The sequence below is a fragment of the Podarcis liolepis genome (genome assembly GCF_965112155.1).
Source record: "Podarcis liolepis genome assembly, chromosome: 15".
NCBI lineage: Eukaryota > Metazoa > Chordata > Lepidosauria > Squamata > Lacertidae > Podarcis > Podarcis liolepis.
This window is the reverse complement of record NC_139566.1, coordinates 17492295-17515424: the sequence shown is the minus strand read 5'-3', so window position 1 is coordinate 17515424 and position 23130 is coordinate 17492295. Positions and strand designations below refer to the sequence as shown.

The 23130-nt window shown below is 46.4% G+C and overlaps 1 protein-coding gene across 8 annotated transcripts in view; it reads left to right on the top strand.

Moving 5' to 3' along the window:
- Window positions 1-23130, top strand: part of ARHGEF2 (Rho/Rac guanine nucleotide exchange factor 2) — a 113583-nt gene that overhangs the window by 25104 nt on the left and 65349 nt on the right. For 6 of the 8 annotated variants that reach the window (XM_083478090.1, XM_083478088.1, XM_083478091.1 and 3 more), the window contains 3 exons: window positions 876-987; window positions 3116-3155; window positions 7029-7161. In XM_083478090.1, the coding sequence (XP_083334216.1) occupies window positions 876-987; window positions 3116-3155; window positions 7029-7161 (285 nt within the window). Of the gene's footprint in view, window positions 1-350; window positions 457-875; window positions 988-3115; window positions 3156-7028; window positions 7162-23130 lie in introns of those variants that run through there. The other 2 variants (XM_083478092.1, XM_083478084.1) reach the window with 2 other exon arrangements.

Here is a 23130-nt window from a genome sequence, read left to right as displayed (position 1 = left end):
CCCCCAGAAAGGTCATTTTGTTAAAATTCAGGATGCAAAATGTTGGTGGAAGACGCTGTAAGTAGATGCCTGGCTTACAGATGAAAAAGGTCAAGAAACAAAAGGGTCATATTAGACAGAAGGAAGTTACAGGAGGGATTGATTTGATCATGCTGGAATGAGGCGGCAAGATGTTGACAGTCACTTGCATCTCCTCTTCAGAGCCAGGTTGATTTTCCCTAGGCAGGGATGGAGGCAGTGCAGTGGCTCAGTGGCTCTTGCTCCTCCAGCCAAGGTTAGAGGCCAGAGTGACCCTCCCCTTTGGCTGTTGCAGTCCCTGGGCAGCTGGCAGTTGGAACAGAATTTCCAACTGCTCTGGTTGTTGGCTGGGGGCCTAGGAGCTGGTGGAGGAGGTTGGAGCCTCTCCTGATACACCTGTGTGGAGAGAGAGGCCCTCTGGACCCATTTAGCTCACAGGTATCCATGTCAATGAAAGAATGAATATCCAGTTTCAGATGCTTTAGGGGATCCCATGGCAGGTTTAGTGACTGAAAATAAGCTTACATATTCTCCTTTGTTGTTGTCATAATGGTTGCTAAAAACGGTAGAACGTCATATTACGAATGTGGTTTTATCTTCGCCTCACTTCAGCCTGTATCAAAACTTAGTTTCAGCCAAGTTTCATTAAGCACCGGCCATGGGTGACTTCTGAAATAATAATGAAGAAGTGGGTAGCTTTTAGTTTACTGAAAGCTAGAGAAGTAGTAAGCTGGGCTTTAGATCGGTAGAGTGTATGTGTCCCAGATTTCTATGCCCTCCTGCTGCTGAAGTGAGGAATCCTTTGCCCAGGGCTGGTGGTGGTGTTTGTGACATTAATAGCCCGCTCTCATTTTCAGGAACATTCCAAGAGGATGCAAGCATATCATGCATCCCAGAACTCCAATGGCAGCTCTCTGTCCAAATCTGTTTCCATGAGTGGCATCGACAGCTACCCGGCAGAAGCAGATGGTGAGTGTGGAGATTTGTGGGGTGGGGCATTTCTAGGTGTGGACCATTAAGCAGCACCCAATCACTGCTATCCTGAAAGTGGAATTGAAACTCTGGTTCCAGACCTCTGGAATCCAAATAACATTCTGTAGCCAGGCTGGCGCACTTTCCCCAGCCCCATATGTTTGTGAGGGGAAAGGGAGGGTGATTTTCACTAGGCTTTGGTGAGGATGGGAAGGGTTAAGTGCTGGCATTTGCCTTCACAGCACTCCTGATCATGATTAGCCACCCCAAGTGCAGTTTGGGGGGGGCACAGGGAAGAAAACAATATAAAGGGTATGCTATGTGAAAAGAGAAGTGATTCTCTTTTAGTGATTCCCAATGTGGGTGGTAGTCCTACTTGAGGGGGGTAGTGGAATTTCCTGAGTGAGGTGCTGGTGGTGTAAATGACATCAGATTTTGAAAAGCTGGTATCGTTGGATCAAATTCATCAGTTTTGTTGAATTAATTAAACTGAATAGTTTTAACTAGATTTTGAACGAATGTGCAATTAATTGTTAGTGTTTTGAATTCTTTTGTGTTATTATCTTCCATAGTGGCTTGTGCAAACTGCTATTCTGAACAATGTTTTTTATAGGGCAAGGGGCACTGGAGGTGAGGTCATGGAACCACGGGTGTGGTGGCCCGAAAACATTTGGGAAGCACTGGGTTAAGTGATGATTCCTAGAGAGGAGAGAGGGAAATGGCTGGAGCAATCTATATAGGCCATAACTGGCTAGCCAGGCTGTTGAATAGCTGCACAATAGGTCATTACACCTGGGGAAATTGCACAGTTGTTCCACTGTGGTTTTAAAAAGTAGGATTTTCTGGAGCCTGGGTTCAGCCCTAGGCATGCAGAGTGGATGTTCTACCACTGAGCCTCTAGCGTCTAGCCGCTCCTCGTTGCTCCCTCTGTGGGGTTCTTGCATGTTCAAACACCAAAACAGACCAAGAGCAGGTGGTGTCTGAAGGACCACCTGCTCTCTCAGGTGAAGCCTTCCCTCCAGTTAAGACTCTCTTCTGAGATGAGGTCTTCATCCAGCTGCCAGCTGCCTTTGAAAGTCAGGTGGGGTTGTGACTGGAGAGGGGGTGCTCTCTGCAATTCCACTCCACCTCTGAAATTCCCTCTCCAGGGAGATGTCCTTGTTGTTGTTCCCTGTTCTGTACTGCTGGGGTTTTAACCAGCAATTAACTTTTGCAGTTTCGCTCTGCTTATGCTGCTGCTTTAGTTGTGGGGCTTCTAGATGGAGGTTTATTGTATGATGGGGGCTGCTCATGCTTGCAAGTTTTTTTTGTGTGTGTGTTTTTTGCAGCCCCCAGGCACCATTATTGGCATCAAAATGCTAGTCCATATCCCCACTCCCTAAAAATCTGGATTTATCTTTTATATGAAAATCCAGTGTTCAAAAAAACTTGTTTTTTAAGTATTAATTTATTATTAACAGCAACAAAATGTGTAAATATAAAAAGACAAGAAACAAAGAATCAAAAATATAAACTGTAAAGTATGACTGACCAGAAGGTCAAAAGTATAAAAACACAACACAGCTCCAAATGGTAATAAAATATTAACTCATGCAAATATTCCTTTTACAAATAATAAATAATAATACAAAATAATAAAGACATGTAAAAATAAAAGTATTATCCACCTGTGAGTTCCATTATTATTAAGAATAAAGGTTCTATACTCTTAAATGGGGCAGACATTTGCATATACTGGTAGCTCTGGGTGACCATGTCCCTCAATATTTGTATAAGAAGGGGGAGGGGACTTGTTGCAAACAAGCCCTGTGCAATGATTATGCCAAGGTTGCAGGTTTGATCCCCATAAGGGACAATTGCATATTCTTGCGTTTCAGGGGCTTGACCTTTACAATTCTGATTCTATGATATCTCAACAACCCATTTCCAGCATTAAGATCTGCCCCCCATCTGGAATCACCCTCCTTGTCGCTGTCAGTTTTGTTTGCATGGTTTTCATTGTTGATATTTCACTGTTGTGATTTTAAAGCGGGTAACACATGAGGACTTTCTGAAGTAGAAAGGTGGGATATATACATTGTCATTCAAGTAGATAAAATATGTCTCTTCTCCCTTCCCTTGCCAGGGATCTCCCTTTATGGTGACACTGTGAGCCTGTCCAATGGGTGAGTCACACTTCTTGCCCTTCAGATATGACTGAGGGTGGTGGGATTTGAGCTCGTAGCTCAGCTCCTGACCTGGGAGTCCTTGATCTCAAGGGGAATGGCAGCATTGTTTGGCTGATATGGCCACACTTGCACGATTCTCTTTGCACTGCTCAGATGTGTAATTCAGCTTTTCCATAACAGGTCTAACTTTGAAGGGGAGAATCGTAGCTGTTTGATTATCACTAATGCTAAATCTTCCCCAATGACGGTCCCTTGATGCTCCAGGAAAACCTCCTTCTCCCCTACCCTCTAGGGATCACTGGCACCAGTTTTATTTTTAGAGGTCTGCAGGCAGTGGTGTTGGGGTGGGGAGGATACAAAAAAGAAAGCAACCAGGCATTTGTATAGGCCAAGTACTTTAGGGTAGACCTGGAGTGCTAGTGATGCAGCCCTTCTTTGAAACCTACACTTCTCTGAATTTTGCAGTCTAGTTCTCCAGCCAAGTCATTACAAAAATGCATATACTGGGGTAAAGCCTGCATATAAACGTGCATGTTAGTGAAAATCATGTACAAAAATGCATGCTTGAACCCTGACCTATGTGTAAGAATCACCCCCCATCTGTTTGATAAAATAAAACAGTGTGGTGCAGTGGTTAGAGTGCTGGGCTAGGACCTGGAAGAAACCAGGGTTCAAATCTCCTTAGCCATGAAACTCACTGGGCATGACCTTGGGTGAAAAGGAAAAAAATTGCCACCCCCACTACAAAATCTAGTTGCTGAGCCAGTTAAGAGCCAGTATAGCATGGTGGTTGGAGTGTTGGACTAGGACCTGAATGATGAGGGTTCAAATCCCCACTTGGCTATGAAGCTCACTATGTGGCCATGGGACTGTCACTCCTCTCAGCCTTACCTACCTTGCAGGGTTGCTGTGAAGATTAAATGATGGGGAGAACCATATATGCCATCTTGAGCTCCTTGGAGAAAAATATGTTCTGTGAGCTGCCCTGAGACCTCCGGGTATAGGGCGATATATAAATTCAATAAATAAATAAAATAAAAATATGGGATAGAAGGGCATTAAATAGATAAATAACACTGTTTTATTGCTCTTAGGGTATATTTTTGTCTTAATGCAAATTGTTTTTCCATTGTACACATTGTATACCACACTGAGTTTTTAAAGATACTGTATTAAATGTTTTTTAAAACTTTTTAAATCGGTGGTGGATAATTTATGGCAAATGGACCTATCTTGGACCTCCAGAGGGTCCATTTTGGCCCATCAGGCTGTTTTCCCCAAACCACTCCCATCAGCTGACATCACTGGTGACATCAGCTGATGGGCAGGAGGACAGGATTTAACCTTGCATTGGATCCCAAGGCCTTGCAGTAGGATTTAATCTCCGCTCATCTGCTGGTGAATGGAGATTAGAGATCACTGTAAGATTAGGGATTTAAAAGTATGAGGAGACTCACAGAAGTCATTGCCAGTCTCCTCCCTCTTCCCTTCTAAGTCCGCATCTTGCTCTGATCTTAAAGGGAGCGTTTTACAAGCAAACCAGGACATGCTTGCAAACCTTTCTCCCTAGAGTTAAGAGGAAGAGAGAAAGAAAGGAGCACAAGCAGTCGATCCTGTCTTAAAGTGCTTGGCAAATACTGTACACACTTTGAAGCAACCTCCCCCTTAGAAGAACAGGTTGGAAGCTACTTCAAAAGACCTGTTACAGCTTTAAGACAGACTGCTCTACAGTGGTTGCCTTTGCAAGTCTCCCTGTGTTCTTCTTTTAAACCCCCCCAGCACTGGGTTTAAGGGGGAAGTGTGGGAAGACCTGCAAAGCTGCATGAAGAATTTTGACAGAAGGGTGCTGGCAGCTTCACGTTCCTGGCAATCGTGTGACATCATAACGGTATCACAGAATTGACAGGTCAGTGGCCTGTCAAATTTGGCCTGCAAAGCCAATCCTGCTAAGATAAGAGAGCAAAAATAACTTCTCACCCGTTTTCAATGCATTAGGAAAATTGCTTTGCTAAATGTGTCTATTTGGCAAAATTGCATACAAAAATGTGTATATTAGGAGAAACCATAGTAAAATTCTGATGGGTTTTCCTGAGGACTTTTTAATACAAACTGGAAATGTGGAGAACTGCATTTAAGATTGGGAAAATCAGAAGCAGAAAATAATTGAAATTGACTAATCTGCCCCTCCCGAGGGGGGAGAGCTTTCTGACACACCTCCTGAGGCATAGGCAGAATTGCAAAAGGGGGACAACTTAAAGAAGAGACAGGCACTGAACATGAGAAAATTGTACCCCAGACAACTCTTGACCATGTGTTGTTTGTTATACAGCTTAGAGAATGACAAGATCCAAAGTGGAGTTTTCACCAAATACCCACCCCCAATAAGCAAACTTGCTTGCCCCATAAATTTTAGCATTTGCATATGGAGCATGTCAAAATTGGGTTAAATAAAACAATTAAAAAAGCAGCAGCACCTAACTCAGGCCTTCCCCTGGCTGAATTGCTGTTCTTCATTTGCAGCCAATTCACAGGAAGAGTTTTTATTAAAGCTTTGTGATTTTGTTTTATTATTTGGTTGGTTGGCTGGTTTTATATATTCTTGTTGACCGCTTAGTCTATATAAAGCAGTTTATAAATTCTTAAATCAAACAAAACATACACATTGAAAATACCTTCTGGCACAAAGGGCTTAACTTATGCTGAGGAAGGCAAAGACAAGAGATGGAGGAGAGGTCAGGGGGTTGTCCCATAAAAATCCCAGCATTCTCAGTCACACATTATCATCACCATCCTTTCTATAAATTCAGAGTACAGTCTCCCCCACCCCCCACCCCAGTATTTGAGAATGTGTCCGTTCTTCCCCATCGCTGCCCCTGCCAATTCGTATTCCCATCTTCATTTCCAGGACTCATCTGGTAGGACTTCTGCTATTCCATGGGCTGGCTTCTTTAGGAGCTGTGTCTTGCCTTTCCAGCAGTGGGATTTGAACCCTGATCTCTCCCAGGTCCTAGTAGTTCAACACTCTAACCGCAAAACCATTCTGGCTCTTTAATCAGTTTAATCAAAACAGATATAGATAACTAACTTAATACAATACAATAAGAAACTCACCTGAGCATCTGCAATAAAAGACAGCAGGTAAGAATTTACAAAGCAGAGTGAGGGATTATGGGAATTAAGATGTAAATAAAAGTGTATTAACCCAGTGCTGAAAACATCATTAAGTCGGCACCAGGATTGCCTCTTGAGGGATGCTATTCCAGACCTCCTCTTTGGGATTTGCATTCTGCACTTCCAGTAAGGAAGGCACTTGGATCAGGGTCTCAGCAGAAGATCTGTGGGTGCCAGCAAGCTGGAATGGGCAGAAGGGTGTGCTTTCAGGAATTGGGATGCCAAGCCGCTTAGGGCTTTAAAGGGAATCACCAAGGCTCATCATATTTTATGAGCTCAAATATGAGGGTAGCAGTGAAAGATCTGTGGCAGTTGATTCTCGCACTAATGGAAGTCTTTTTCAGGAGAGACCCCAAGATGGGAGCAGAGGGGGAGCCTCTCTGCCTGTGAGAGGTTCTGGGGCACTGAAATCTCTGCTCATGGCCCAGGTGATGATGTTCAGCCTGCCTCTTTTCTGCTCGCTGCTAGTGGAGCTTAAGCAAACAGTGATGCTTCTGTGCTGCCTCTCCCCAGCCGGGAATAGGAGCAGCCACCCTCTGAGGTCACTGGGGGCCGCCAAGGGAGCCGGCCCCTCCCTACTTCCTGGCCTAGAAACAATAACAACAAAAAGGGGGATTGTTTGGCTTGGGTACCAGTGAGTGAGTGAGTGTGTGCTTGTTTTGCTACCTTCCTCCTTTCTCACTTTTTCCATGCTTTCAGCTTTGGCGCTGGGAGCTGCGGGCGGCTGGACGCCACCACGGTGGAGGCCGAAGACCAGGTGCACCCGCAGAGGGAGGGGACCACCCTGGGGCGGACCCTCAGCTTCTTAAAGAAGATGACTGGGAAGTCAAAGGTAGGGGCTTGGAAGTTTACAGTTTGATTTCATTGCTGTGTCTTTCATCCATGCGAAACTGATCCTGTATATGCATCGATTTGTACACGGCCTCCAAATCTCTCCGGTTTAACAGCTTAATGCCTACAGTAATGGAAATTAATTGTTTTCATCAGTTTCTCAATGCAGGTTTCCCTGTCCCCCCCCCCCCCAAAAAAAAAACCCTGAACAAAGTGCGCACAGTTTTCTCATCATCTCATTTTCTTTCTTTCTTTTGGTGAATATTTCTTATTTCATTTTATAGTGTATATAAAACAAAGAAAACTGTTATAACAGATGAAAATCAAAAGAGGAAAAGCAAACTATAAAATAAGCATGTAAAATGAGTACAGTTGCACGTGAGTTAAAATAACAAAATCCAAGTAAACAATATCAGCATTATCTAATTATCAAGTATAGTTCTAGATTTGCCAGGCTTGCAGAAGGGTTGCCTTGAAAATGATGGTTCCATTGTATGCATAACACCAGAATGTCAAACCATATAAAAAGTGTCTGGAGCTTCTAGTCCTTGTCGAAATCTCATATTATGTGTAGTTTTCTCCATTATAGCTATATTCCAGAGTTAATGGGACCAGCTGTCCAATGTAAGATTTTGGGTTGCTTTACATTGAGATCTCATTTTCTCTTTGTCTTGTTAACTTCTTCATCTTTGCAGTTCCTTAAACCCTTCTGTTAACTTCAGGCATTGGTAATTTGCTTCTTAAAACACTATGCCTTAGGGCCAAACTAGATGTGCCTCCCCCCCCCCCAAAAAAAACCCCTACTTTGTGTTTTTTTCAAGCAATAGTAGCCTGGGATGTGTGAGAGAGCCACAGTGTTGAGGGGTGGTGGTTTTCACTCTCCAGCATTGTTTTCAGAATGGAAAAGTCCCCACTCCTCCCCAAGCTGATACATGCCCTACAAGTCTCCCTATCACATGTTGGCTGCTTTTTATATTGCTTAGCTCTTTAAAAAAGAAGCTATTTGGGCTCTGAAAGTGTGCTTTTGGTACTCCATAACAATTGGATAACACGTATTTGAATATCCCAGTGAAATTTTGCATTAATTCCCCAGTAATATGTGTGTGTGTGCTTATGTGGGCATCCGATTCCCCCCCCCCCCCATTTCCATCTCAATTTGGGTCTACTAAACGTCCAAGGTGGCCTCTCAATTTGCTTTCATGTATTAATTTAAATGGGTTGATGCTTATAGATTCTTACTGGGGGCGGGGGGAAGTGCTAGTGTCTTTCTCCTTTATTCTGGGTATTTTTATGTTGGACTTTTCAACTTTGTTTCCATGCTAGCACTTAAAGCAGGTCCTACTGATCCCCACCCCCGCCTCCTATTTGGGATTACCAGTGCAATCCTAACCCCTGGTCCCTGCCTTTGGAGGAAATTAGGATATGGCAGGGCCCCTGCTGAGGGCTTAGCACTGGCAGGCCACTCACTAGTGTAAAAATGCAGAAACTACAGCTGCAGGCTTCAGGTTCCTTGAGGGGCCTGATCTTGGAGCTGGTGCAGCAGAAACAAAGGGGTGGGAAAACCTGCAGACTCTTTCCTCCTTGGCCAGCAGCAGGGCTGAGGATTGTTCTGCCTGCTGTTAAGTACCGGTAGGTAGAGACTTCATGAAAAGCGCCACCCTTAAGCAGGCCACAGTCCCCGGTAGTCTGTGTGTTGGGCTTTGATTACCTTTGAACTGGGAGAGCAGCACTCTGTACCTGCTGTCTCACGCTCCCAAAGTTTAGGCTCTGGCACAATGTGAGCCCTTGTTCGCAGTGATTGTTGTTGTTATTAATCATAATGATTACATTTATAACCATTAATTAATTATTATAGTTAATAATAATAAATTTATATTCCACTTGTGTGTCAAAATTTGAGAGTCAGTGTGGTGTAGTGTTTAGAGTGTTGGAGTAGGACCTGGGCAAGATTTAAGTCCCCACTGAACCAGAAAGCTCAACAGGTGACTCCAGGCCAGTCACTCACCTAACCTACCTCACAGGGTTGCTGCAAGGATAAAATGGGGAGATGGAGAACTATGGACATGCCTCCTTGAGCTCCTTGGAGATAAAGGTGGAATATAAATGCAATAATAAAAAAGGCTTCTAAGCAGTTTACAACTATAGAATCAATCTTTAATTAAAATGCACAGTAAAATCCTTAATTACAATGCACAATAAAACAAAAAATTATATAGCATCACAATTAAAAGAGTTAGAATAATAAAACCAGAAGTTCATGTCCAGGGTATTGCTTTCCTAAACAGGTGTGCCTTCATCAATCAGCGGGTTGCCAACACTGATGGGGGCCTGTCCTATTTTATTTAAAAAATTGTATGTGACCTTTAAAAATTAGTTGTATTTGGGTTTGCTTTGACAGGAATTAATTGTGTAATGTACACTGCTGCAGCCTGTACCATTCTGCAAACCATTCTGCAAACCATGCTGTTCTCTGATGTGTCCTTTTCTCCCCACTGCTGGGGCCCCTGAGTGATTTGGTGTGTGTATAGATCAGCCTAATTACGCCACCTATCTCTGTATGGACAATCTCAATTAACACTTTGTCAATTTGATTATATTTGGGAGAGCCTTTTCCTCATTTTATAATTGCAATAAAAAGTATTTCAGGAGCACAGCTGCTAAAGCTATAGCTTTTGATGCAGCTTGAGGGCTCCTGGTAAAAAGGCGGGGAGAACCCTCCTGTTCCAACTATTTTGCTACTCTCCAGAGGCACAGGCTACACAAGCAGGAATGAGTCTTTCTCATTGTGACTCCAAACTAAGATCTGCGCATTTATACTTAACCAGACTCAGGGCGGGTGAGAGAGTGGCAAAACTGTTCAAGAGGTGGTGCTGTTTCCCCACTTTGAAAATGAGCAAAGTCTACCATTTTGACCAGTTCTAAAGTGATTAAAAAAAAGAAAATGTGCAAAGTGTTTTGCAGTTTTTATTTGGTTCCCTACTCATCCACCACAACTATATTCTAAGTCTACATCACTGAGGGCCAAAAGGCACCTTGTATGCTCAGCAGTACATAATAACTTCTCTCCTACTCCCCGCTTTTAAAACTAAACTGGAAGCAGCACTTGTGACTTCATGTTTTAGGGAAGCTGCCTTGCACCATGTCTGACCATTCACCCACTCAGCCTGGTGTTATTTACTCAGACCTGCAGGGCCTCTCCAGAGGGGGCCTTGGGCAGAAAATAGTCTTTTCCAGCACCTGCTCCCTTGAAACACTAGGGGTTGAACCCAGGACATTTTTGCATGCAATGCCAAGGTTGTGCCACTGAGGTATGACCCCCACCCCTCACCTTGCGCTAGTTGGAGGGATGGGGAGGTGAATGGAGAAGGCTGCTTAACCTTTTTCCTTCCATGAGTGTAGCCAAGGTTTTTTGGGAGGGGCAAGGCTTTTGTGGGGGGCAGAACCGACGTGATTGGTCAGTTAAATATTTCTATTGTTTTACTTGATCTAGGCCCATGCTTCTGGCAGTTTTTGCCATCAAAATTTTGTTCCAGCTGCTGTTTCCGAATCTAAAGGCAGCCCCACATATAGCACATTGCAGTAGTCCAATCCAGGCATTACCAGAGCATAGGTACCAGACATTAGGCTATCCCTTTCCAGATAGGAGCACAGCTGGGCCAGCAGTCAAAGCTGATGGAAGGTACTTCATCAACTGAGGCTACTAGAGTTTCAAGTGACAGCAAAGGATTCAGAAGTCCTTCTGAGCTATGTGCCTGCTCCCTCAGAGGGATTGTAACCCCATCAAGAGCAGGGTACCTCTATCAGACCACCCGCTATCAGTGTCTCATTCGTGAATGGTTTAAGCAGGTGGAACAGGGGAAGGTGCCGTCTTGCTTTTGCCTCAGGCAGCAAAATGTCATGTGCTATCTATGGCTTTCGACACATGTGTGAGGCCCCAGCTGCACTATCCATTTAAAGCAGAACCATGCCACTTTAAACAGTCACAGGTTCACCCCAAAGAATTATGGGAAGTGTGGTTTGTTAAGGATGCTGAAGGTTGTTAGGAGACCTCTACTCCCCCTTGCCACAGAACTACAATTTCCAGAGGTGTTAAACAGTCAGTCCCTCTTCCCAGGGAACTCTGGGAAATGGAGCTTTGTGAGAGGAATTTGGAGCAGTGGATGGGTGTCTCCTAGTCACTCTCAGCACCCTTAACAAACTGCACTTCCCAGGATTCTTTGGGGGACACTATGAAGGAAGCAGTGGCGTGGTACTGCTTTAAACAGATAGGGCAGATAGGGCCCAAGTCTGCTTCTGGACAGCACATCAAACCATGGCTGAGTTCAGTAGCAGGAGGACCAGGGAAGGTACAGAGAAGGCACCTTTTCCTCTTTAGGAGACCCCACCTGTTTGCATATCCACACTAAGTCTTGATTTGGCTTATCCTTGGGAACCAGAGGCTAAAACTGCCTTCTCCTCAGCTTCTCTCAGTTCCTCAAAAAACTCCCTGTATCTTGTACAACAGCCTCTGGAGTGGTGAGGTCAGAGGAAGTCGTGGCCTTTTCCTGCCTCATGCCAGGCAGAGGGTTTGTTTACACAGCGATTAAGGACACCACCCTGGGCTTTTTCAGCCATGGCCTCTTTGGTTTGGAAGGAGCTTCCAGCCATTGTTTCCTTGGGAGCAGAGCCAGAGAAAGCGGGGCTTTCCTCACACGCTTAGGACGCGCAGGGCTAGAGGTGGCTCTACCACAGCACAAATAGGAGGAGGCAGATTGTGGGTATCCGAATCAGAGTCTAAGAATGCCAGGGGCAAGGGGAACAAACGTCCTTCAAGTCCATCTCCCTGTTTCCCAGCCCACAGGTAGGTCAGGAAGGCTGCAGCTTGGACATGTCGCTTGACGCTGGTATTTAGTGGTAGGCTCCTGCTGAATATGGAGGCTCTACTAAGCCACTACGGCTAATATAACTGTAATGGATTCTGATCTGACTGAGGAAGCACAGCCCAGTGAGACGTTTCTCTGGCAAAAGCCCCTCTAGAAGGAAAGTCTGCTGCACAAGAGATACTCTGAGAGCCACTGGGAAGGTCTTGGAGGTCGCCTAGCATGCCCATCCTGGCTGAATGCAGGATTCACAGTGCAGGATACAACCGCAACATCCGTGACAGATGGCTGCCCAGACTCTGCTTAAGTACCTACAGCGAAGGAGAGCGACCCCCCGCCCCAGCGGTCTGTGCCAGTATGGAACAGCTGCTACCCTTAGGAAGCTTCTCCTACAATGTGGCCAAAATCTCCTTCCGTGCAATTATCCAAGCCGCTCTTGACCCACTGTTTCTAATCCCACCCTGCGGAGCTACAGAGAACTAGTCTGATATGATTCGAAGATTGCAACGTAAGATGGGTCAGGCCATTGGCCCATCTATAGTCCAGGATCCTGTTCTCACAGTGGCAAAACAGGTTCATGGGGGAAACCAGCAAGGAGGAACCCAAGCCCCAGAGCCCCCTCCCTGCCTGTGGTTTCCAACAACTGGTATTCAGAACCATTGCTGCCTCCAACAGTGGAGGTAGGACATACCTTCTGTTATAGCCTTCATGAATTTGTCTAAGCCTCTTTTAAAGCCATTTTAGGTTGGTGGCCATCATTGCCTCCCATGGGAGCGAGTTTCATAGTTTAACTGCGCTTCACTGGATGTCCACAAGTTCTGATGTTAGGGGAGAGGGAGAAAAACTTCTCTCTGTCCACTCTTTCCATGCCGCACATATTTTTATAAACCTTCATCACATTGCCTCTTGCTTGCCTTTTCTCTAAACTACAAAATCCCAAATGCTGCAACCTTTATTCACAGAGGAGTTGCTCCATCCCCTTGATTTCAGTTGCTCTTTTCGGAACCTTTTACATCCTTTTTGAGGGTAAGGTGACCAGAACCGTGTCTCCCCTTCACCTTCTTTTCTCCAACTCTTTCAACCATTCCACAGAGACGATTTAGCTTCCCGGCTCCCTCCCCACCCTGCTCACCTCCTCTGAGCATGCAGTACTGGACGCATGGTGGCAATGGTATGGTCTGCCTCCACAGTTGGAGCTGCAGTGCTTCTCAATACCAGTTGCTGGAAGCCACAGGAGGGGAGAGTGCTCTTGTGCTCAGATCATCCTTGCTGGTTTTTCCACAGGCATCTGGTAGGCCATTGTGAGAACAGGATGCTGGGCTAGATGGGATCCCATGCTCTTATGTCTCCAGATATAGTCTGACCAGCTTCGTTTCATTTCAGTAGAGCCCATGCCAGGACAGATTCCCTCAAGGCTGTGCTCCATGTCGATTACTGTATGCAAGGTGGGCCTTCGGCCCGGAAATGTCTTAGGGTGGGCCTGGAAGGATGAGGATCCAAGCTCCCTTGCTCCCATATTTTCACAAGACACAAAATTCTAGTCACCACCCGATCCACACTACAAATTTAAAGCATGTTCAACACACATTCAAAGCACATGAGCCACCCCCAATCCCGGGAACTGTAGTTTTCCCTTTGCAAAGACACAGTTTCCAACACCCTTTCCAAACTACAGTTACCAGGATTATTTTTGTGTGGGGTGTGTGTGTCATGTGTTTTAAACATGTGATGTGCTCCTTCCTTAACCTCTCTCTATAGCAGCCTCCGCCAACCTGGTGCCCTCCAGGTGTTTTGGACTACAACTCCCACCAGCCCCAGCCGTCATGGCCAGCTCCTCTAGACAGCGGCAGCTCTCCCCACTGAACTGACTCTTTCTAGCAAGGGGGGAAAGGGAAGGGAAAACTTGAAAGATGCCAAGGTTGCTGCTGCCCCCAAATAATGTAAAAAAATAATAATAATGTAACAGTTTCTAACATCCGGTTTGTGATATCTTAGTTCACCAGCTACAGGCTGCACTTTAAAAATAATACTAATAAAAAAGCACTTTGGGATGGTGAGCCTCTCTTTTCAAGCTTCTTTGATGACAACGTCCTTCCTCCTTGAAGTTCAGAGCATTTCCTTCATTTCTCAAAACACACAAAAGGAAAGCCTGCCTAGGAATCCACAGCTTTGGGCCAAGATTATTTTCCTTCTTCATAGAGGAGTAGTTTAGCCCAGGATTCCAGATCTAATCTCAGTCTTGTGCCCCTTCTCCCCTCTCCCATTTCTGTAAGGAAGTGGGGGGGGGGGATCTAGATTACCAGCCAGCTGTTTAACATGGTCAGGCTCTGCCCAGTGATGGCTTTGATGTGTGCTTGCCCTCTGTGCCCCTCTAGGCTGCTGCAAAGCTTTCTTTCCCTCCTCCTTCTTAAAGACATTTCCTTACAATTGCATTCTTGACTGGGCTTCTGAATAGGGAGGAGGGAGAATGAGAAATCACGCACACACGGTTAAGAACTTAACTTCAAATTACTAGCTTGGATCAGTCCTACTCAATTCAATAGGGACAGGCTGTGGCTCAGCGGCAGAGCATCTGCTTTTCAGACAAAGGGTACCAGGTACAATACCCTGCAGCATCTCCAGGAGAGACCACGGAGAACTGCTGCCATCAGTATCCACAAAACTCCCAAGTGCCAGCTGTTTTCTGATGGGGGGGGGAGAGTTCACTGGCAGAAGGGTTAAAACTGGCTGTTGCTTGTAGCCTGCACACCTCAGCCCTAGTGCTAAACCTGGCACTGCATCATTTTTTAAAGCCCTCACCTGCCCCAATTGTGTCTAAGTGGTAGTACAGGGCCTTTTTTCTGGTGGCACCCTGCTTGGGGAACTCTTGATCTGCTTGTCTGGCATTTACTATGCTATTATCTTTCCCAGCCCCAAGAAGAAATTGTCTTTATGCCTACCTTGTTTTACTCCAGTAGTTTAAAATGATTCTGGCAAGCCACCTGGGGGGCTAATAAGGTTGAAAGCTGAGATTTAAGTGGAGAAAGAAAAGTAGCAAATAAAGTGGACATTGTGCTCTTTTTGAAGCAGTAATGGCCACACCTGTAAAGTGAGCTGAACTTTCCACATCCCATCTTCCTGTAGCCTCTCACCCTATGCATGGTAGCCCCATCTGAGCTCAGTTGACTGAAAAGAAAAAATGTTGGCCAGTACAAGGGGGGGAGGAAGGGGAGAGAGACTCAGGGGAAATAGCACTCCCTTCTCACAAATACCTCCTTTGCTCGAAAGCTGGGTTGGGGGGGCACCCTGCCACTGTTTATGAGACAGGGGTAGACCTGCGTTGAAACAAACAAACCTGCCACACGGTTGTGTGTACTTGAACTCTGAGCTGCCTGCTGCGATATCACAAAATGCTCAGTAATGCAGTCAGTGTGTTGAGGAGCAGGTGGATTAATTGCCTCGGGTAACAAAACTGCTTTGAGTTTGGTCTGCCTGGGCTCAAATTTTGCCCCAATTAGCCCCTCGCTCAATCTGGCCTTTGATACCTGCTTCAGTGTGTGAGCTCCCTTTTGCTTAACTATCCAGGGCGTCTGCGCCTGTGTGCATTTTGTGGTCATTGTCGCCTGGGGAAGAAGGAGGGGCTGATTCCTTGCTCCTTTCCTCTCCAGCTCACGATTCCTTTCAGGAAATCTGGGACTTGTCATTAGGAACGGATTTCTTTCCCCGTCTCCAACTTGAAAGGGATCTCCAGCTGATTTGGGTTAGAAGGGGAGGAAAAAAACGGGTCCAGCTGTTCCCCGCCAGTCTGGGAGGACACGGCATGCTTTGTGCAATGATTGCATCAGGCCCTTTTGCCTGTCTTGAAGCAGTCCTAATAAACAGATTTGGAGTTCAAAAGTGGCCTGTTTGCACAGGTGGTTCCTGCCCTTTGGGCTCAGCGCTTTATTGCTAAAACAGAAAGGGAGAAACCTGAGCTGAGGCCGTGTTCATGACGTTTAAATCTGGGAGAATCCTATGAGGCTCTCCAAGGAGGGCCGGCCCAAGTCATATTGCTTCCTGTGGTGAAGGACAGAATGGTGCCTCCCCTTATTCCATGTGCCAGATTGGCAGTTGAATTGTATTTGATGAACACTGGTGATGTGTCAGTGTCCTCCTGCCCTGCACTTGAGGTCCCAAGACTAGCTTAGCGAGTGCAAGGCAGGCCTGCAACACACAACTCTGCCTGTGGCCTCTCCCTCAAAATACACCAGCTGAAGCGGCTGCCTCACTTTAGCCTAACGGTCTGTAAGAAAGCAGGCTGATTCCTGTGTTGAGCAGTTCAGACATGTTGTATCCATCACATCACTTGATTTATTTTATTTACAAAAATGTGTATATACCTCTATTCTTAAGAGAGAGAAAACATCTGAGTGGCTTACAACAATGACACGTTAAAAACAGCACAGTGAAAACTATATTAAAAAAATTAAAATGGAAAATCGGCTATTATGGAAATATGTGTTCTTAATTTCCTGCATAAACCTGATGGAATAGAAAAGTTTTCATCAGGTGTTTAGAAGTTGACACAGAAGTTGCCTGCTAAATCTCCATTCCACCATTCCACATGGAGGCAGAATGAACAGGAACACCCCTGGGGACAAATGACACTAAAGACTTAGTTCCTTGTTACTGTCAAATGAGTCTTGTCAACTCTGGGAATAACCAGCGACGCTCCTGCATATGATTTCAGTGATCGAGATGGGATATAAGGGTTCAGGCAGACCTCGAGGTACCTTGGACCTAAGTTGCCAAGGACTTTGAAAAATTAATACCTTCAGCTCCTGCCAAGGAGAAGCGTTTCCTGCGGCATCCTGGGATCAAATCCAGCACTTGACTTTGCCTCTCATTGGCCCATCTGTCCTCCCTGCAAATGGCCTATCAGTGGACTCTGAGCAACTTGTTTTTGCATTTTTCTATCCAGCATATTTCAGCTTCAGTCACTTTTAGAAGACACAATTAAGCCTAATTAAGCTTTGTGTTGGCTCTTAATATGGTGGTGTTGGTAGTTCTTATTTTACTTTTTGTTCAGTGCATCAGATCCAAGATTTGCCTTTGGCAAACAGCACTCCATCCACAGGTTTCACTTGTCTTTGAATGGAGCCACTGTTAAGAGAACCCAGTTAAGCCACTAACTGGTTTCAGATGCTGATTGTTCTTGGAGTCAAAGGATGGATTGGTGCACAACTGAGCATGTAGCCCAGCCTTTGCCAACCCTGATGTCTCCAGTCATTTTGGCCTACATTTCCCACCAGCCCCAGGCTTGCCTATTTCTCTCCCAGAGCTATAATTTTCAGAGTGGTTTAATAATCAATCTCTCTTCACAGGGAACTCTGAGAATTTCTAGCTCTTGAGAGCGGGGAATAGGAAGGGTCTCCTAACAATTCTCAGCACCCTTAACAAACAACAGCTCCCAGAATCCTTTAAAGTGGTATCATAGTGCTTTAAATGTAGGGTGCGAATGTGGCCATACAGGGGCAGTCCTTGTTCTGACCATGGAGTCTGGTGAGGTCACAAGTTGCTGGGCAGCCTTAAGAGCAGCATAGCAGGAAACAAGCATATTATCTCAGGTGGGCACAGTCCAGGGGAATGTTCTCCCACATTCATTTCCATAGGACTTTTGCAGAAGGACCTCCCAGTAGATCACACCCCTTGTTTGTTACTGGAAAGAAGGGGTGCCATTTATATTTTCTCCCCCAGGTTACCGCTATGTCCTGGGGCAGCACTGCAGAATTAATAATCCCAGGCAGAGGGGGTGAGAGGCAAATTTCCCTTTTATGGCTGTTCTCAAACTTCCTCCCTCTCCCCGCCATGTTACTTGAGGGCTCACATGACTGGTCTCAACAATGTGGCCCGTTTTCCCCCTTTCCTTTCCTTAAAGATATATGCTGTCTGACCTGCTTGGAACAAAGTTAATATTTGCAACTCATTAAAGGCAAATTATTCCACAGCGTTCCCATTTTAGAACGTCAGGCTGTTCCTGCAAGCAGGAGCTGTGATGACAAGAATAGAGAAGGTGACGCTTTCGGAAGGAGAAGACTTCTGAAATGGTGTTTAGCTCGGTTTACAGCTGAATCTAAGTGTTTTATTATTTATTTACTATTTATTTATTTCATTTATATCCCACCTTTTCCTCCAAGGAGCTCAAGGTAGCACACATGGTTCTCCCCCTCCTCATTTTATTCTCACAACAACCCTGTGAGGCAGGTCAGACCGGCGAGCTTCACTCACTCAGTTTCCTGATGGGCAAGCGGGGATATCCTTGGTCCTAGTCCGGCATTCTAACCACTACACCACACTGCCTCTCTCTTCCTCCAGTTTTCCCCTGCACTGACCTCAGTGGTGGACCTACATTTTGGGGGCCCTGAAGCTTGAACTGTCAAGGGGGTCCCTTTGCAACAAAGTTTGGTTAGTGACTTATCTTCTTCAATGGGGTTTTTCCACCCTTAGAGCATCTGTGCTACTGACTCTCAAACTTTGGGATTGTTGAAATGCATACAACAAAAATAATCAATTTGAGTCATGCAACTCAAATTGGGTCTGGTAGAGCCAACATTTTTAAGCAAAGTGGACTAAAGTAACTTCTAGGGTCCCCTCCAGGATTAGGGCCCCTGAAGCTTAAACTTCAATAGTTTCATAGTAGATCCACTCCAACTGGCCTGTGAAATCATTTGCAGAGGTTTGCAGGGTGATGGACAGTGTGGAGACAGTTATAGCTGCTTCCATCATATGATGACAGTCACCCAGTTAAGCTGATTTGCAGTAGGTTCGAGCCAGGCAAATGGAAATACTTCTCCATGCATCTTCTGGAACTTACGGCCACATGAGCAATCCCAAGAGTTTTGTGTGGGGGGAGGGGGAGGGAGAGAGATCTGTGACTGGATTGTAATACGTCCTGCTGATTTAAATGGTGTCACTGGGGAAACAAGCAGTTACTTGACTGTAGCCCTTCAGGGTGGCTGTGTGTTTGAAGGCTTCCCTTTCCCTGCACATGGAGAAACAGTATGCCAAGGGAGACTAGGCTGGCTTCTTTGCTCTGCCTTGGCTCTTTATGGTCACATCATTTCTCCCACCTGCAGTGTCGAAGCGATTCAGCCCAAGAAAACGTTTACCCACTTGATTCCCTTGAAAGTATAAACTGTCCCTGAGGGTTTCTTTAAGCAGGGATGGATCTTCCATGCAACCTTACTGGCTTCTGATCCACCCCTGGGCCCAATCCAAAGTGCTGGTTTTGACCTATAAAGCTCTACGTGACCTGGAGGGGAGAGGACTAACAATGGCTACTTGCCATGATGACTGTGCTCTGCCTCCACAGTCGGAGGCAGAAATGCTTCTGAATACCAGTTTCTGGAAACCATGGGGAAGGGACAGGCATTTGGTTGACCACTGTGAGAACAGAATGCTGGCTAGATGAGATATCGGCCTGATCCAGCAGACTGCTCTTCAGTTCTTATGGGAGTAGCAGAGGACCACCTGCTATGGCGTCCTCTGGGTATATCCACCCTGTATAACACCCCCCTACCTCTCTAACCTTTGGGCAATACTGCTTATAAGCCTCCAAGCTATAGGGCAGTGGGGATCCTCCCGGCTTTTATCCTGGGAATTGGGAAACTTGCCAGCCGACTTCCTCTAGTCTCTGCTGGATGCAAGAGTCAGCCTGAGTCTCTGCAGAAAGCTTGTAGCTTGTAGTTTCAGCGCCTGGTGTGTGGGAGATAAGGCGGTCGTGGCCTATAAAAAGCCAGTCAACCTCCAGTATTCTGGATGATAAAGAGTTTATTTTAGAAAAGCAATGATTAAGGAAGGAGGAGCGAGAGATAAGCAGAGTGCAATAATGTAAAATAAAATATAAACTTAGCATCCAGCTCGCCTAACACTTTGGGGCAAGCTCCAAGGTTCAGCTAACATGCCTGGTACCTTCTGCCTGGGTTTTCAAGGCCTTCTGGTGAAGACAAAAATCACCGTACCTATATCTTGGGTGGCTCAAGGGGTGGAAGAGAGGAGCCCGAGCAATAGGAAGAGGACCTGGGAGCACGTGGGGAGGGTTCCAGTCATCTCCAACCCACCCCAACACAAATGCATGATAGTGTTTCCACCGTGAGGTAGGTTTGGCTGAGAGGTAGTGACTGGTCCAGTGAGCTCCATGGCCGAGTGGGGATTCAAACCCTGGTCTGTCAGGTCCTAGGTAAAGGTAAAGGTAAAGGTACCCCCGCTAAATGGTAATCTGCGGGGAACCCAATTCAGTGTTAAATCACAGGTTTTCAAACGCTGGACTCCTAGGTCCTAGCCTGACGCTCTGGCTCTCATTACGCTTCATTGCTAAGAGGGGATTCCGGCTTCCAGTTCCTCTGCCCTTCCACATCCAGCCACTATCGTCAAACCACTGAGCCTTTTACTGTGCCCCCCCCTCGCAATTATTCTTTTATTCACGCTGGTGGCACTTTTTTCTCTCTGTTCTTCTATTTTAAGTGTCAGGGAAGGTGCTAGGTGCCGTGGGTAGGTTGAGCTTTAGTGCGTTTTCCACCCTCACGTCACAAGACCTCCCCACTGTGAGGCAGACGTTCTGGCGTAGTTCTGACTCAGTCCTTCAGAAATACCTTTGCCTTACTGACGCCTACTGCTTCCTGGGGCTGCTCTGCCTCCCGTCCTCATAAGCAGGCAGAGCTGGGTCTGGTCATGTGGGGCAAAGCAAAGGGAAGCATGCTGTCAGCGCAGGGGTCTCACTTTCCCCCTCACCCATTCCCCTCAAAAGAGTCGGTGGTTCTCTGAAGAGAGGGTTAGGAAGTTGATGCGAATTTTAATCTCTTTTAGTATTTTAACCTTTTGTACATTCTAACCTAGGTGGCGCTGTGGGTTAAAGCCTCAGCGCCTAGGGCTTGCCGATCGAAAGGTTGTTGGTTCGAATCCCTGCGGCGGGGTGCGCTCCCGTCGTTCGGTCCCAGCGCCTGCCAACCTAGCAGTTCGAAAGCACCCCCGGGTGCAAGTAGATAAATAGGGACCGCTTACCAGCGGGAAGGTAAACGGCGTTTCCGTGTGCGGCTCTGGTTCGCCAGAGCAGCGATGTCACGCTGGCCACGTGACCCGGAAGTGTCTTCGGACAGCGCTGGCCCCCGGCCTCTTGAGTGAGATGGGCGCACAACCCTAGAGTCTGGCAAGACTGGCCCGTACGGGCAGGGGTACCTTTACCTTTACCTTACATTCTAACCTATTGTCATAATCTTTCCTTTTAGTGGCTTTTTGTTTATCTTTTTGTAAACCACTTTGAGGTTTGTATATTTATTTGCAATCAAGGTGTGTATAAATTTCATGAAATGAGTTAATAAATTCAGCGCTGCTGGGGCAGACCATGCGTTTGGGCTGCAACACTGTGGGTTCACATTCACACGGTCCTGTCTGCCCCAGTTGAAGGGAAGCAGGGATCTTCCCCAGGCCAGGGAGAGCATTTTTTATTAGGAAAGACCCAAGGTTCCCAGGGTGAGTCTGCAGAGAAAGGCCTGATTTTTGGGAGAGTGGAAAGGCAGCTTGGTTTAAGGCTCAGCTCAGCAAGCCAGGGGCAAAAGCGTTTTATACACCACCTGTGTGTTTCCACCTTACCTTTGGGGCCTTGCAGTCTTCAGCCTGTGACTCACACGCACGTGGTTGTTTCTTGTTTGCCACCTGAGCCGCAGGTGGCTTTCCTCGAGGGAACCACCTTTGTTCCCAAGGCCTTGCTGTTTGGATGGAGCGCTGCTGCGTGGCATGTTCTTTGTGGGGACTCACTGGGTGGAACACCCATGAAATTTGTGGCAACGTGTGGAGCCAGGAACACCCACCCGTGGCCAAAACATCAGGGTACATTGGGATCCCAACCTTGGATTCAGCCAGCAGAATGGGGATGTGCATAGTTCCAGTTGCCTTGCTTCAAAAAGGTTATTGTAGAGCTGGAAAAGTTCAGAAAAAGGCAACCAAAACAACCAAGGGGATGGAGCAACTCCCCTGTGAGGAAAGGTTGCAGCATTTGGGACTTTCTGGTTAGAGAAAAGGCGAGTAACAGGTGACATGATAGAAGTCTGTAAACTTATGCCCGGATTGCTGAGGTGCCATAAAGCACTTTAACTTGTGCCTCCTTGTACTGAACTGGCTTCCCCTCTGCAAAGCCAAAAGTCCCTTTTAAGTACCCAACTTTTGCTTTGAGATTTGGGATTCACCCAAATCTGCTGCACACCCCTCCTGTGAATTAGTGGCAGCCATGAGGGGGTTACGAGGACTACTTTCATGTCTCAGCAGCCCATACGGCTGCTTTGGTTGAGCGGTGTTTTCCACATTAGATGTCATGCCTACACCAGCCCTTTGCCTTGAGACTTCTGCAGAAAGAACTGGCAAAGGGCTCTATGCCTTGAGCCTTTGGGGCTTCTGCTGCTTTGGCAATAACTTGCATTTCTTTGGCGTCTCAGGGCTTCCACCCTGCAGTGCCCTCCTCACCAGACCCCCTTGTAGCTTCCATCCTACATGCCAGAAAAAACCCCACCGTCTATTTGTTGTTCCAGTGGGCCTGCCCATCCCAGGAAGAGCCCCTGAGTGAGGCTGGGGCCTGATAAGGTTACTGATGAGGGGGTGGGGAGTCCCTGGCTTTGCTTTCTCAGCCACAGAAGCAGGGAGGAAGTGTCACGCTGGCAAAAAAAAAAAGTCCCCAGTGGGGCTGAAGGGGAAGTTTGGGGTGGTTCGATTGGGATCAGTTTCCTCTTGCAAAGTGGGCTGGCTTACTGTAGGTTGTTATAAATAGCAGCAGGGTGGGACAGCACTAATGTGACAGACCAGCTGTGGGAGATGTCTGGATGGGGGTGGGATGGGGGAATAGCCACTGATGGGGGGGCATAAGTCTGTCCTCAGCAACTAGCTCAGTGAAACCTCCATGGCCAAAGGCACTCCACCTCTGAGTGTCAGCTGCTGAGGACAAACTGGAAAGCTGCCCTCTCTGTCATGCCCTGCTTGTGGGTTGCCAAGAAAGAAAGAAAGAAAGAAAGAAAGAAAGAAAGAGAAAGAAAGAAAGAAAGAGTTTGGATTTGATATCCCGCTTTATCACTACCTGAAGGAGTCTCAAAGCGGCTAACATTCTCCTT